This window comes from Aethalodelphis obliquidens, unplaced genomic scaffold (assembly GCF_003676395.1).
Source record: "Aethalodelphis obliquidens isolate GAN/ISIS:26980383/991018 unplaced genomic scaffold, ASM367639v1 scaffold6, whole genome shotgun sequence".
NCBI classification, from domain to species: domain Eukaryota; kingdom Metazoa; phylum Chordata; class Mammalia; order Artiodactyla; family Delphinidae; genus Aethalodelphis; species Aethalodelphis obliquidens.
The window spans coordinates 74,052,122-74,065,414 of NW_020837950.1; the positions used below are offsets into that span (position 1 = coordinate 74,052,122).

At 60.8% G+C, this 13,293-nt stretch overlaps 2 protein-coding genes across 15 annotated transcripts in view; one reads left to right on the forward strand and one right to left on the reverse strand.

The window, feature by feature from the left end:
* The first annotated feature begins 748 nt into the window (after window positions 1–748).
* Window positions 749–4,903, forward strand: SLC75A1 (solute carrier family 75 member 1). Of its 4 annotated transcripts, XM_027103888.1 has the most exons (13): window positions 749–873; window positions 1,305–1,522; window positions 1,624–1,720; window positions 1,960–2,063; window positions 2,348–2,506; window positions 2,591–2,752; window positions 3,074–3,182; window positions 3,301–3,412; window positions 3,671–3,779; window positions 3,872–3,962; window positions 4,088–4,135; window positions 4,214–4,303; window positions 4,509–4,621. In XM_027103888.1, the coding sequence occupies exons 2-13, from the start codon at window positions 1,349–1,351 to the stop codon at window positions 4,619–4,621; spliced, it is 1,368 nt and encodes a 455-aa protein (XP_026959689.1). In that variant the 5' UTR covers window positions 749–873; window positions 1,305–1,348. The 4 variants fall into 4 exon arrangements, with proteins under 4 accessions (XP_026959689.1, XP_026959687.1, XP_026959688.1 ...); XM_027103886.1 differs by lacking the exon at window positions 749–873 and having other exon boundaries at window positions 1,245–1,522; window positions 4,509–4,903; XM_027103887.1 differs by lacking the exons at window positions 749–873; window positions 4,088–4,135 and having other exon boundaries at window positions 1,245–1,522; window positions 4,509–4,903.
* Window positions 4,904–5,393: 490 nt separating this feature from the next.
* ADD1 (adducin 1) overlaps window positions 5,394–13,293 on the reverse strand; it is a 75,102-nt gene continuing 67,202 nt past the window's right edge. For 7 of the 11 annotated variants that reach the window (XM_027103868.1, XM_027103866.1, XM_027103862.1 and 4 more), the window contains 3 exons: window positions 11,890–12,046; window positions 9,373–9,471; window positions 5,394–7,339 (listed from right to left, as the gene is read on the reverse strand). In XM_027103868.1, the coding sequence (XP_026959669.1) occupies window positions 6,975–7,339; window positions 9,373–9,471; window positions 11,890–12,046 (621 nt within the window). In that variant the 3' untranslated portion in view covers window positions 5,394–6,974. The other 4 variants (XM_027103872.1, XM_027103871.1, XM_027103869.1 and 1 more) reach the window with 3 other exon arrangements.

Consider the following 13,293-nt stretch of genomic DNA (forward strand, 5'->3'; position numbering starts at 1 on the left):
GTGGAAGAGGCGAGCATCCCCTGAGCCTCCATAAAGGAACGCGTGTCCTCAGGGAGAGCTAACACGTGTTCTCTTTGGTCGTAGGTGGAACAATTATATGTTAGGCAAAGTGTGACTGCTTGGATGTTTGAAATTTAGTGTCGTTTTCGGAGAGGTGCATGAGTGCTGAGCTGACGGGGTGGACTGTCCTTCCGGATAGTTCGGCCACAGACGCCTGAATTTCAAGGGACGGAAGGGAAGCAGGAGGTGCTGGCAGGTCCAGAAGTCCAGAACCTCCAGCTGCCGTTGGGTCTCCCCCGGCGCGGCCCCAGGACCGAGCGCGCCCTGGGGGCACCTGCTCCTCCCCGCTGACCCCGGGGCAGGCGGGGCACCGGAAAGTCCTGACCTCACGCCCCCTCCTCCTCCTCGCCGGCCCGGCCGAGGCCCCAGGGTGGGCGAACCCGCGCCCCCGCGCATCTGCGGGCGTATTTTGGACGGGAGTGGACGATGTGAGGAGGGTCCGGTCAGGGTGGACCCCGCCCAACGGCCCTCCAGACGGAGCGCCCAAAACCCCGAGGTCCTCAGCGGGCGGGTCGTCACTCGGGCGCAGTGTCCGGGGGCAAATGGAACTGTGGCCTGTCAGGCGCCTCCGGTTGGATCCCTTCCCACCGGTAAGCCGCTGCCGGACCCGTTATAGGGCCAAGTCGCGCGGCCTTGGAGGACCGGCCGAGGCCCCGCCCAGCGGCCGGAAGAGGGCGCGCAGGGCCGCCCACTTCCGACTGGGAGACACGCCCACTTCCGGGCGGGCGTGGCGTGGTCGGCGTGCGCTGTCCGCCCGCCGGTCCATTCCGCTTCCTTCCGTCCGTCCGTTTGTGCGGAGCGCGGAACCCGCAGGTGCAGGACGGGACGGGGCGCGCGACCAGGGATGGGCGGGTGTCTTGTTCTCCGGCTCGCGGGGCCGCCCCCGCCGCCCGCCCGGGCCTCAGTTTCCCCAGCCGCTCCGCCCGGGACCGTGGGGTGGCGGCGGGGGCGGGGAGGTACCGGAGCCGCGATGCCCCACCCCGGCCCCTGGGACGGTTGGCCTCCGGGGCTGCGGCTTCTTTGCGTAACGCCCGCAGCCTGCGTTTCCTGCTGCCCAGGGTCGGGGGAAGGGTGCACAGAGGGACTCCTGTGTTGGGTCACGGGGCAGGCAGACCCTTTAGGCGCTCGCTAGCTCTTCGCGGGTTTGGGGCACGGCGGGAGCTGGGGACTGTTTTCCCCCCCAGGTAGGTGGGTGTGGGGCTGGGGTACCCAAACGTGCCCTCGTGCGACGTGCCGTCTTGCAGAGCCGCCACACGCTCAGCCAGGCCGGATCGGAGCGGCCCCCATCATGGGCTGGGGAGCCGGCGGGAGTTGCACCCCGCGCCCGCCCATCCACCAGCAGCCGGCACCCGAAACCCGAGTGGTCGCTGTGGTGTTCCTCGGCCTCCTGCTGGACCTCCTGGCCTTCACCTTGCTGCTGCCCCTGCTGCCTGCGCTGCTGGAGAGCCACGGCCGTGCGCAGGTGAGCACCCCCGGTCCCGATGCCGCTTCACCCCCGATGGATGTCCATTGTTCCAAGCCCCTCAGGGACTCCCCAGCCCGTCACACTTCCTTGTGCCCTAGGATCCTCTTTATGGCTCGTGGCAGCGCGGGGTGGACTGGTTTGCTTCAGCCATTGGGATGCCAGCCGAGAAGAGGTACAACAGCGTCCTGTTCGGAGGTATGGTTCTTGAGCCGGGGCTGGGGGCCCATTCGGGTCCTGCCTTCCTGGTCCCTCCCTTCTCAGTCCCAGGTCTTGGTTCTCATATTCTCGCTCCTGGGTACTGTCTGTTCTTTCTCCAGGTGGGCGGTTTTGGGGCCGTCTCAGCTCAAGGTCCACGGCCTGGGGGTGCAGGGCCCAGCATGGTCCGACTCTTGGGGACTGGGCAGCGTGGTGACTGTGATCTCTGTGTCTTCCAGGTCTGATTGGTTCCATCTTCTGCTTCCTGCAGTTCCTGTCAGCGCCCCTCACGGGGGCCATCTCTGACTGCCTGGGGAGGCGCCCCGTGATGCTGCTGTCCCTGGTACGGGTGCCCACAGACGGGAGCTTCTTCCCGCCCACCAGCAGGGCCCCTCGTTGGCCCTCGTTGCCCCCTGGGGGTGGTGTTTGGGGGGGCAGTGGCTTCTGTGGCTAAGCGAGGCTGTGCCAGAGTTGCTCCTGCCACGGGGACGTTGGGAACACAAGTGGCCCTTGGATGCTGCAGAACAGGGCAGGGTCCCAGGGCACTGCTTGGGCTCGCTGGCCCCACTGTGGGCTCCTCCTGGCCTCCAGTGACCATGCCTGCCCTTGGTCCCTGCCCTGAGGCAGGCAGGCCTGGCCACCTCGTATGCCGTGTGGGCCAATTCGAAGAGCTTTGCGGCCTTCCTGGCCTCCAGGATGATTGGGGGCATCAGCAAGGGGAACGTCAGCCTCTCCACCGCCATTGTCGCCGACCTGGGCTCGTCTCCTGCCCGCAGCAGGGGCATGGTGAGTGCACTCTGGGGGGCTTAGCGGGTGGAGGGGCTCCAGGGCCTGGGTCTCCCTGCTTGGCTCAGGCAGTCTTCTCCCCAGGCAGTCATCGGGGTGGCCTTCTCTTTGGCCTTCACACTGGGCCCCATGCTCGGCGCCTCCCTGCCCGTGGAGACGGCGCCCTGGTTGGCCCTGCTCTTCGCGGTCTCCGATCTGCTGTTCATCTGCTGCTTCTTGCCAGAGACGCTGCCCCCAGAGAAGCGGGTAAGGTGGGAGCCAGACAGGCACAGGGGCTCGCTTCCGGGGCCTGCGGGGAGGCCCGTCGCGGGCCCAGGTGCTGGGGAGGCCGAGCTGCCCGCTTCTGGTGTCCAGACGCTCTTGGGACCACAGTGCCTCCTGGGGCCCCTGCGTTCCCCAGACCCCCTACACCTCCAAAGCCTGGCAGGTAGACTGGGGGCCGGGCCTGCCAGGGCCTTGCAGGGGGCAGGGACCAAGCAGGTTCGGGTCAAGCCCCCTCCCCCCAGGCTGCGAGGCCTGGGGACGCCACCAGCTTCATCACAGGCTCCTCAATCCTGTCCCCTCCAGGCACCGTCCATCACGCTGGGCTTCCGAGCTGCTGTTGACCTGCTCAGCCCTCTGGCCCTGCTCTGCTTCTCAGCCGTGGCACGTGGCCCGGACCCGCCCACCGGAGTCAGTAAGGAGCAGGCCCCCCTCGTGAGCGTGGGGCTGTGGCTCCCTCGGGCTGCCCAGCGTCCCCCCGCCAGCTGCTCGGGGCCCCCTTTCCGCTGACGTGCCTTTCCGCTGCTCCGCAGGGCTGGGCAGCCTGCGCCTGCTGGGCCTGGTCTACTTCCTCTATCTTTTCCTGTTCTCGGGCCTGGAGTTCACGCTGAGCTTCCTCGTGCACCAGCGCTTCCAGTTCAGCAGGTGGGAGTGTGGGGCCCCTGCCAGGACCCTGCCTGGGCACGCCCTGCCCTCTCCCCATCCCGAGGCCCCGCAGCCCCGCTGCTTCAGGGCTGACTCCCACCTTGGCCTGTCCCCCGGGGCCCAGCCCGGGATCCCGGGGCGGGCGGTGCCTCGCGCCGAGGACGGGTGACGCACGGGCCGTCACCCAGGCTGCCTGGGTCTCCGTGTGAGCAGCACGGGCGCAGCAGGGAAGGGGTGCTGACAGCTCGCCCCTCCCAGCCTAGAGCAGGGAAAGATGTTTTTCTTCATCGGCCTCACGATGGCCACCATCCAGGGCGCCTACGCCCGGCGGATCAGCCCTGGCGGGGAGATCGCAGCTGTGAAGCGGGTACGGGGGCTCCCCTGGGCGTGGGGGCAGGCGGCGCCCCGAGCTCTGCAGAGGCAGCGGGGTGGTCCTGAGACCAGCTGTGCCGCCCGCAGGCCATCCTGCTGCTCGTCCCCGCCTTCCTTCTCATCGGTTGGGGGCACACGCTGCCCGTGCTGGGCCTGGGGCTGCTGCTCTACTCCTTCGGTGAGTGGCCCTGCCCAGGCTGGCGGGGGTGCGGTCAGGGGCCGGCGGCCGGGAATCCTGGAGGGTCGCACCCCTGTCGGCCCCTCCTCCAGGCTGACGGGCGCCTCCCTGATGTCCCCTACCAGCCGCTGCCATCGTGGTGCCCTGCCTGTCCTCTGTGGTCGCCAGCTATGGTGAGAGGCCCTTCCCTTGCCTGAGGTCACCCTGGGTGGCCCACAAGCACCTGACGGCCTCTCCCCTTTCCCCCACAGGCTCTCCCGGGCAGAAGGGTGTGGTCATGGGCACGCTGCGAAGCTTGGGCGCCCTGGCCAGGGCTCTGGGGCCCATGGTGGCCGCCTCAGGTGAGGGCCGCGCGACAGCACTCGGGGCGTGCTAGGCGCTTGGAGAGGCCCCGCCAGGCCAGGGGGCTGCTGGCCCGAGCTGGAGGCCACACAGCCCCTGCTGGCGGCCTTGGTCCCAGCTACTGAACCCCTGGCTCAGCCCCACTGTCCTGTGGGCAGGGACCTGGGCGGGGACCGTCGCCATCACCCACTGCTGTCTCCACAGCGTACTGGCTGGCCGGGGCGCAGGGCTGCTACACCGTGTGCGCGGGGCTCTTCCTGCTCCCCTTCTCCCTCCTGCGGAAGCTGAGACCGGCAGCAACGCTCAAGGCCGAGTAGCTGAGCCACGCCTACCCCAGAGCGGGGCAGCCAACGCAGGGAGTGGGAGGCCTGGGCCAGGACGGCTCCCCACTGCCCGCCTGACCCCTCCCTCCCCGCCCCCCAGCCTGGGGCGGCCCAGGACTCGCACTTGTGCCTGTGACACTCCTGTGTGGACCTGCCTGCTGGGATCAGACTCCGAAACCTTCCAGGCTTTCTGTTCACTTGTCTTTTATACTTAGTGACACACAGCGTTCAGCCAGGCCTCTGAATGACCAAATAAAGCAGCTGTTTTATACCCAGTGCCTTCCTCCAGTGCACAGCTCTGCCTCGACACACCCACTGCCCAGGGAGACCCCCCCCAGGCACCAGGAGAAGCAGCTTGAGCTGAACACACATTACAGCTCCACGGTCCGGAAGAGCACGAGGCTTTGCCCAGGCCCGTTTCCCTCCCTTCTGCACTGTAGGGAGGGGTGGACAGGCAGATGAAGGGCTGCCCCTGCCCCCGCCCCGGGGTCAGCGCTTACCAGGTGGTACATGGGGGGTGTCCTGCACCCTGGCAGACTGGGGAGGAGCGACCCTTCCGCTTGCCCCCCCCCCCCCACCTCGCCTGGACCCTGTCCTCCGCGCCCTGTGGAAGAACAAGCGGGCACTGGGGCAGGGCACTTCCAGGTAGAGTGTCCTCCGTGGTCCAAAGTGACAAACTGCGTGGGATCTTTTTTTAAAACATAAGATAAACTTCTGAAGCCCTATTTTAAAGGAACAAAGAAAAGGAATTAAGATGCAAGACTGCTTCCCAAGTTTAGACAAGGAAACTGCTTAAAGAATTTTATTTGTGAGTAAAACATGTTACAGTGAAGAAAGGCTGTAGAAGTTGTCCTCCCGAGCCTGTGTCTGTATATGCAACTAAACTTCATGTTGTAATACAAAGAGTTAAACTACAAAAATGAAATTAAAGTCATTGCATACTTGGGGTCAGAAAAAGGGATGAAAGGAAGAGCCCATGGTTAACTGAGGTGCAGGGTGAGGGTGGAGAGCTCTACCACCATCTTGGCAATGGAACGATACACAGGAGAGAAGTGGCTTGCCTGCCAGTAAGCTCAAAGCAGAGGTCAGCGCCATGCAGCCGCTTCAGGTCCTGCCTGGGTGTCGAGTGTGTGGGACCTGAGCCCACGTCGGGCACTGGGTCCCCCGAGGGCCCCTCCCCCCTCCTGGGGACCTGTCTGGGAGACAGGCTGGCACTGGAGCTCCTGGGACAGGTCGCTGTCGAAGAGACACCTGGCCACCCACTAGTTCCCACTAAGCAGCTAGCCGCTATCTTCCAGGGATGTGAGTGCAGTGAAATTCACTGTGGCGCTGGAGGGCAGGAGGTGGGCTCCACTAGTGACTGCACAGGGCGTCAGGTGGGACCCCTGGGGCCAACTCCTACCCCGAACTGCCTTCTGTCAAAGTGAGGGTACCCTCCAGGCCGAGCCGAGCCGCGGTTAAGAGCAGACCCCCCAGGACAGCGCGTGGAGCCCTGCTGCGCTCTGCCACAGGCCCTGGGGAGAAAACGAAGCACAACACAGACCGTTCGCTCACAGTGTGTAGGGTGAACTGCAGACTTTCTGAAAGAACATCTAGAAAGCACTCTTCCCCTCCTGATGCACCTTCCCTATGACAGGGAATCGAGAGCCCCCAGTGAGTAAGGAACGGAGCCCCAAGTCTGGCTTTGGCCGCGGGGGGCCGGTGAGACCATGCATAGGTTACCTGGGTGTACACAGGCCTGTCCGCTGCTGGGACTGCCGGCTCAGCCCAAACCCACCTCTCAAAAAGTCCGCCACGGTGGCCTGGGCTATTGGCGGGGACACGAGTGTTCTCACAGGACCAAGGCTTTGTGTATCCGAACAAATGAGATCACTGAGCAGATAATGCCAGCAAGAAGCTACAGGTATGATGCAGTCACCCGAGACCTCGGGCTGAAGGGAGCCTAGCAGAGGTGGGCCGCGGATTACTTCACAAGAGAAGGACAGCAAGAGCGGTGGAGGCCAGAGCTGGCAGGGCCACCCCCGACCCAGCCAGAACCCGGACTTAGCTAAGCCCCTGGGGACAGCGTGTCCCCGAAGGGCTCATGAGATGGGCCGAGATGCTGGTCCCTGCAGGGCAGGGCTCGGAGGTGGACGCAGAGACCAAGTCTCCCCCAGCACCTGAGGCTGCCGGCTGGGCCGCTGCGCGCGCACAAGGTTAGCACCGGTCTCCGTGGGGATTCGGTCACGCCGCGAGGGGAGTGCTAGCTATGCAGGGGTGGGCCTTTTGCATTCCATTACACAAGAAGACAGGGCACAAGACACAATCGGGGACAGCCTGGTGGCATCGGTTTGTGCAGGAAGGGCCTTCAGGAGTCACTCCTTTTCTTGCTCTTCTTCAGGAAGGAGGGAGTGCGGAATTTCTTCTTCTTTTTGGAGGGGGACTTGCCCGGAGACCCATCACTGCCAGGGTCCACAGCAGCCCCCTCCTCGGCAGCCGGGGCGGCGGCCTCGTCACCTGCCTGGGCTGTGACTGGCTCAGGGATGGCCGCTGAAGGGGACCTGGTGGGGCCTGCAGGGCCCCCGGCTTCACAAAGCCCCTCTTCCTCCTCCTCCTCCTCCAGTGTCGGGAAGCAGAGCGCTTCTGAAGGCTCCTCAGGGGACAGGTCAGGGAGAGTCTGCGTGAAGGTGGCGGCATCGCTGTTGTCTCCCGAAGCCGGCTCCTGCGGCAGGTCTGGGGGAGGGGTGGGAGAGGCGGGGTTAGAGAGCGACTGCCTGGACCTCCCAGGGGGATGGCCAGCGCCCTGCACCAAACAAGAGTGAGAAGCTGTCAGCAGGATCTACTCTGCTTCAGGCTGGCTGCAGCTTACAGTGCAAAACGGGGGCTCAACCTCAGGGTGGTTTTTAGCTCCTTCTCATGGAGAACGTGCTGACAAAGCCAGACACCGTCCCAGGGCTTCGGTCCCCGGTCACAGAGATGGTGACGAAGGCAAGTAGAAACATTTTCAGTATTGCAACGTCTGCGCTAAACACCTGAACGCTTTTAAAGGACATGTGTTAGTAATCCTGAAGTCAAGCCTAAATTTGTATCCACACCTGGTCTCCCCCAAGGAGACAACTATGTAAAGCTGCGGCAGCTGGTAGAAAACTACGAGCTGATTCCCAGACCAACATCAACACCAAACAAAGGCCATTTTAGGCTGGAGAGTTAAAAAAGAGATGAACGCTAAGGGAAGGGACAAAAAATTCAAGCCCCCTTAACAATTTGAACATGGAAACATAAAAGAACCAAATGGAACTTACTTTAAAGAAACAGCCTGAGGACTGGTTTCTAACTGACCCTGGGGGAAACCAGTTTTGTAGATTTTTTAAAATAGTCCACCAAGGTACCAGCCACTGGCAGGTTAGGTAACAGCAAACCTTCAGTGCCTGGAAATCTAGCCAAACGCCCGGAGGTGACCAGAGGCTGGGCTGAGCTGCGGAGGCGCGGCTGCACGGGACTGGGCGGGAGCAGTTAGGACTCACTCCGCGAAGCATGCAGAGGTGGCCTGTGGGTGCTCAGGGGAACTCTGACCATCTGACAAATGTCACATTGGGAAAACAGCACTAAATGTCACTCTTCCACCCCCTCAAATTAAGCTTAAGCACCCAGTTTAAGCAGAGATCCAAACACATGCGACCCCCGTGCAGCAGGGGGCAAAATCCCAGCCTGAGTCTAGTGTAGACTTGTCTCGAAGGCTCAGCAGGACCACGTGGTCCTTCTGAAACTTCTGAGACCCAGAGTGCTTGGAGCAGTGCCACCTCGGCCCTGGGGGGACTCGAGGACAGGCTGCCCACCGCACAGCTCAGGGGGACCCAGCCCCTTCCAGGAAGGCCACTGCCCAGAATGGAGGAACTGGGTAGAAGAAGGGCCTTTGTTTTTATTTTGAATAAACAAAAAACAAAAATTAATAAGCAACAAAGAAGCAGAGGAATGAGGCAAAGCACAGGGAAATTCCAATTAAACAGCAGAGGGCCAGGCAGCAGGCGGTACTTACTATGGTAACAGGTACTCTTTAGCACATCCACCTCCTGTTTGTAACGCAGCCACAGGAAGAGAAAAGCACAGGTAGAGAATCTATGCATTCAGTCACAGCCATCGGGTTACAGAAGGAGAATGGCCAGGCCATTCTTGTGGACACAGAAAAGGGCAGGAGGTGGGCCACAGGCTCCCGACAGGCACGGGAAGCACAACGTACAAGACCGAGGGACAGACACGCAGGCCACACGTCACAGAAACACGGTGGGTGGTCTGGGAGGCCAGGGGAGGCAGGCACTCTCCACGGACTGGGAAATATGGCCAAAGAATGCAGCCCTGTGGCCCAGACACAACAGAGGACGTTTCCGGGGCTGATCCGAGCACAGGAAGGTTTAGGAAACGTGCAAGCAGTGGGCAAAACTGACATCGAGAATGAAGGCAGGTTCCGATCCCCAACGACTGTCCTCCCACCTGTGACGTCACGCTAACGAATCTGTGTGGCCTCAAGTTACCCCGGACAGAACCAACACGGGAGCGGAGGAGGCTGGGCAAGCTCAGAGCGGATGATGTACTGGTTTCCATGCAAACGCACTCGGCTGTTACGTGTCAGTTCAACTACTGCCACACTCAGCTGCTTTTCTTACACAAAGCCACGAAGTTCGGCCCCTCCTGGCGATGCCGCCCCAGGCGGCCGTGCACCACCCTCCCACACGGGGCAGCCGCACACCCACCTCCACCCCAGGGCTCACCTTCCTCCAGCTTGATGGGGGCGCTCGGGGGAGCGTGGGGGGCAGCAGGGGGCTCTGGAGGGCTCTCTTCTTTGTCTTCTCTAGTCTCGTCCAGATTCTCTGCAGGTGCACAGAGGGCGGAAAGAGCACGGTGAAGGCCTTTGGACACGGCGGGCCTCCCCTCGCCCCCTCCTGGGCGGACGGGCCCTCCCGCCCTGCCCATCGGGCTGCCTCGGGGAGGGCGGGGGGGCGGGGTCGCTGCTCAGGCCGCAAGCAAGAGCCCAAGAAGGGAAGGGCTCGCAGCCGCTGGCCTCAACCTTTTCCCCATCCCTACCCAAGAGGACAAAGGAAGCCACTCCTGACTGGGCTGTGGATCTCGGTTTGAGAATCTGCCAGAGCTGCCTCTGTGACGGGCTGTGACCCGTGACCCCCCGCCTGTCCTCTCCTGTCCTCTAGTGAGGGGCCCCTCCCCATGTCCTCACCATCCTGCCTCTCCCACTGCTGGGCAAGAGCCCAGGGTCCCAAGCACCCTCGCCCTACTTGCCACCTCAGGCAACATTACAGGAGTGTGACCTTGGTTTTAATTTGTTATTTAGAGCATTTTCTACCAATAATTTAAACTTGGCAGTTGTAACACGTATTTCTATTTTCTATAGTGAAGTATGCTAAGGACCAGAGGAAAAATTACAAGAACTAGGTAGGACTCAGGACCCAGAAGATTCCAAGTCCACCTCTCATTTAGGGAAAAATATATACCAGTATTATCTTAATGCCTTAAATCTCCTTCTCTCATTGAAACTTTTCATGTTAATAGCTTTGGACCAACTTGCCTCCCCAAGTCCCCCAAGCCTGCAGCTCCCTTCCTGAAGCCAGGTGTCTCTAAACAGAGGCATTCACACCTCCTGCCTGAGGGAACAAATTCCTTCAGCCGGAAAAGCAGCCAAAGGCCAGGGGCTTTCTTCCTCGTGCCTGAGGTGCTGCCTCGCAGACAGCCTGCGATCACTGCGGCACACACTGCCCGCCCCCCACGCCGTGCCCAGAGCCAGCACCAGTGCTGGGCAGGGCTTTCCTGGCAGTGGCCCCTGGCTGCCACTCCCACTGCTGACAGCTCTGTGATCGCACAGCATGATCACAGCTGTCCCCATGCACATCCACTCACTTGCTGTGACATCACTCCTCATGGAGCCTCACATATAGAGGAAATATTTGTATCTTGTGGTTTAACTCAAACAAACAAAAAAAAAATCCAGGTTTCCCAGACACTGGAAGGGTCTGCGTCCAAAGGGAAGACACACATATATGTGCCCAGGAACTGGGATTAGGCTACAGGACCAATAGCTCAGGCCCACACACCAGTTCTTACTCTAAGGCAAGTAATTATGGCCACAGCTCAGACAGAGCTTTCTGCAGGGCTGCATGCACCGCTCAGGAGATGATCAGAATCAGTGCTGTGACCAGAAGATCAGGCTCACTCTGAATCTATGTGCAGCAAGCCTTAATTTTAATGTATATATAACCAAGCGACAGGCAGTGATGGTGTAACACACTGAAAAACAATTCAGCAGCAGTTTTTTTGCACAACTCAAATTCCAATAGCAGCTATGTGATGCATTATGTAATCGGTCTAAAACAAGACTAAAAAAAAAGTTAAATTGGGGCAAATCAGAGGTTGCGTTTGAAGCAGGAATAGTTCCCAGGATGGTCCCCCATCGACCTGGAGGGTAACTGTGGGATTTCCATTCCAGGAGGGCTGCTCCCAAGAGGAAGAAGCGTGGTCCATACTAAGGTCCCGGGGACAGCAGCATGAACTTCCTGGAGGGGACGTCATGCCCCAGGGTCTTCGTGGTAACCAACCCAGGGCACTCAGGGACAGTGATTCAGACCCGTGAGCCTTCGTGTCAGAGGCAGTGGGAGGCTGGCTTCTCTCTTAGTTCTCAAAATGTCTGGATGTGCTTTTAAAAACCTGAAGTATACACCACTGTAAAGCAATTATACCCCAATAAAGATGTTAAAAAAAAACCCTGAAGTTTGAAACAAGCTGCTCCCAGAGGTTCTGGCTCTCAGAGCCGTTTACTTTCCTTTGTTGTAAAATAGTCCCAACATGTTTTGCAAAAATATGACCTCCTATGTCAGTGAGCTACCGAGAGAAACAAAGGCTGCACCAGCATTGGCCACACCCTTCACAGGGTTTCGCTCCTCCGTGGGCCTGTGACCACGCCCAGCCAGGGAGCTCTCGGGCTTATGGAGGAAAGGAGTCCGTCAGAAAACTCCAAGCCGTGACTTCAGCTGAGATGAAGGTGGGAGGAGACTGCGTGCAGGGGCGCAGGTCACAGACCCGGGCCGGCCTCCGCCACACGCGGCCTTGTTCTTGGGAACAGACTGCTCTATTCCGCTCTCTCCGGGAGCAGAGCAGAATGTGCACGGAATGGCGTGCTGCGCTTATCTTCCATGGCCACCTACAGTCGGCCCAGGACAGGGGAGCCCGCGGAGCACGTCCTCCTGCCTCCTCCTGCACCCAGGACCCACGGGGCTGCTCACCTTCGGGGCCCCTGTGCTTGCGCTCCACCGCTCTGCGGTAGTCGTCCAGCTCGCGGTCGGTGAGCGTGCTGAAGGGGTTGGGGCCCGTGGTGCTCACGATGACGTGGGGCTGGTACTCCTTCTCAATGATGGCCTTGGAGGCTGTCACCAGCTCGCCCTGCGGACAGAAAGGGACGGCTGGTCTACAAGAGCCCTGCCGCTCCAGGACTGTCCCTCCTCCCGGGCAAGGGTGGGGCAGGGCGCACACACATCCCTGAGAGGCCCTGAGGCTCAGGCTGAGCGGCAGCCTTCAGCAGTAGAAGACTGAGCAACACATGCAGCTGGGGAGAGACTCCTAGGAAAGTCCTTCAGATTTCAGAAGCAAAGGCACCAACGTGCAGATCTAGTGTGTAGAGCACCCCAGGGAGAGGCCCATCCCCTCACAGACAGACAGGGATGGATGGAAAAGGGGACTTTTAAAGTCGACTACCCTCCTCCCAAATGAGAAAACGTCATGACCACAACACTCAGATGGGTGTGCTCGGAAATGTGCTCATGCTCTAAGAGCACAGAGAAGTTCTGTCCTTTTGACTGTGCATTTGATTTGTAGCTAGATCCTGTTAACTTACCGCAAAACATTAAGAGGTAACAGAATGTCACAAAACACCAGCACTTGTCTGAGGAATTTGGAAAAGTGTAAGAATTTATACAAAAGAAAAAAGAAAGCTTAAGCAAAGCGAAGCACACAGGTGGCCCGGCCCTCGAGGAGGAGGCCAACGCAGCCAGGCCGCACAGGCAGGGAGCAGCGGGCAGCCCTCGGGCGCTACGCCCGCCCACCCTCGCCTGCCCAGCACAGCTCGGTGCCCCGCAGCCCGCCAGCTTGGCCCCCACACCCTCTGGGGCTCAGTTTTGAGAAAGTTAACCAGAACCCAAGCACGTGCCCGTTACTTAATGAGAACTCCTGAAAGCCAGTGAAAACGGGAGAACCCACAATCATTTCGATGCCAGGCCTGGCCCGGCAGCGCTCTCCTCGGTGGGCGAACCCCAGAGGGAGAGGGCGTGCCAGCGACGTGCACGAGAGACAGGGCCAGGCCGAGTCCCAGGAAATTCAGCCCACCGGCCAACTGCTCCCCTGGGAACCTGGGCTGAGCAGTCACTGTCCAGCGACACGGACCCCAGGGGAGAGAAGGAAAAGGCTGAAATCCGCAGCCTGTGCTCAGAGAGCCTCGAGATCGGAAGTCAGCTGCCTAGATGGGGAGGGGGCTCCTTCTGAGCGGGCCCGACCCCAGGTCGACCGGCTTTTCCTTCAGAAGTAGCCCAGCCTCCCCGGACAGGCATCGGATCCTCGTCTGCCACGAGTTAGCTCTGTGGCCTAAGACAAGCGCCTTCCTGTCCATGGGCCTGTTTTACAGGCCTCAAGAGGGG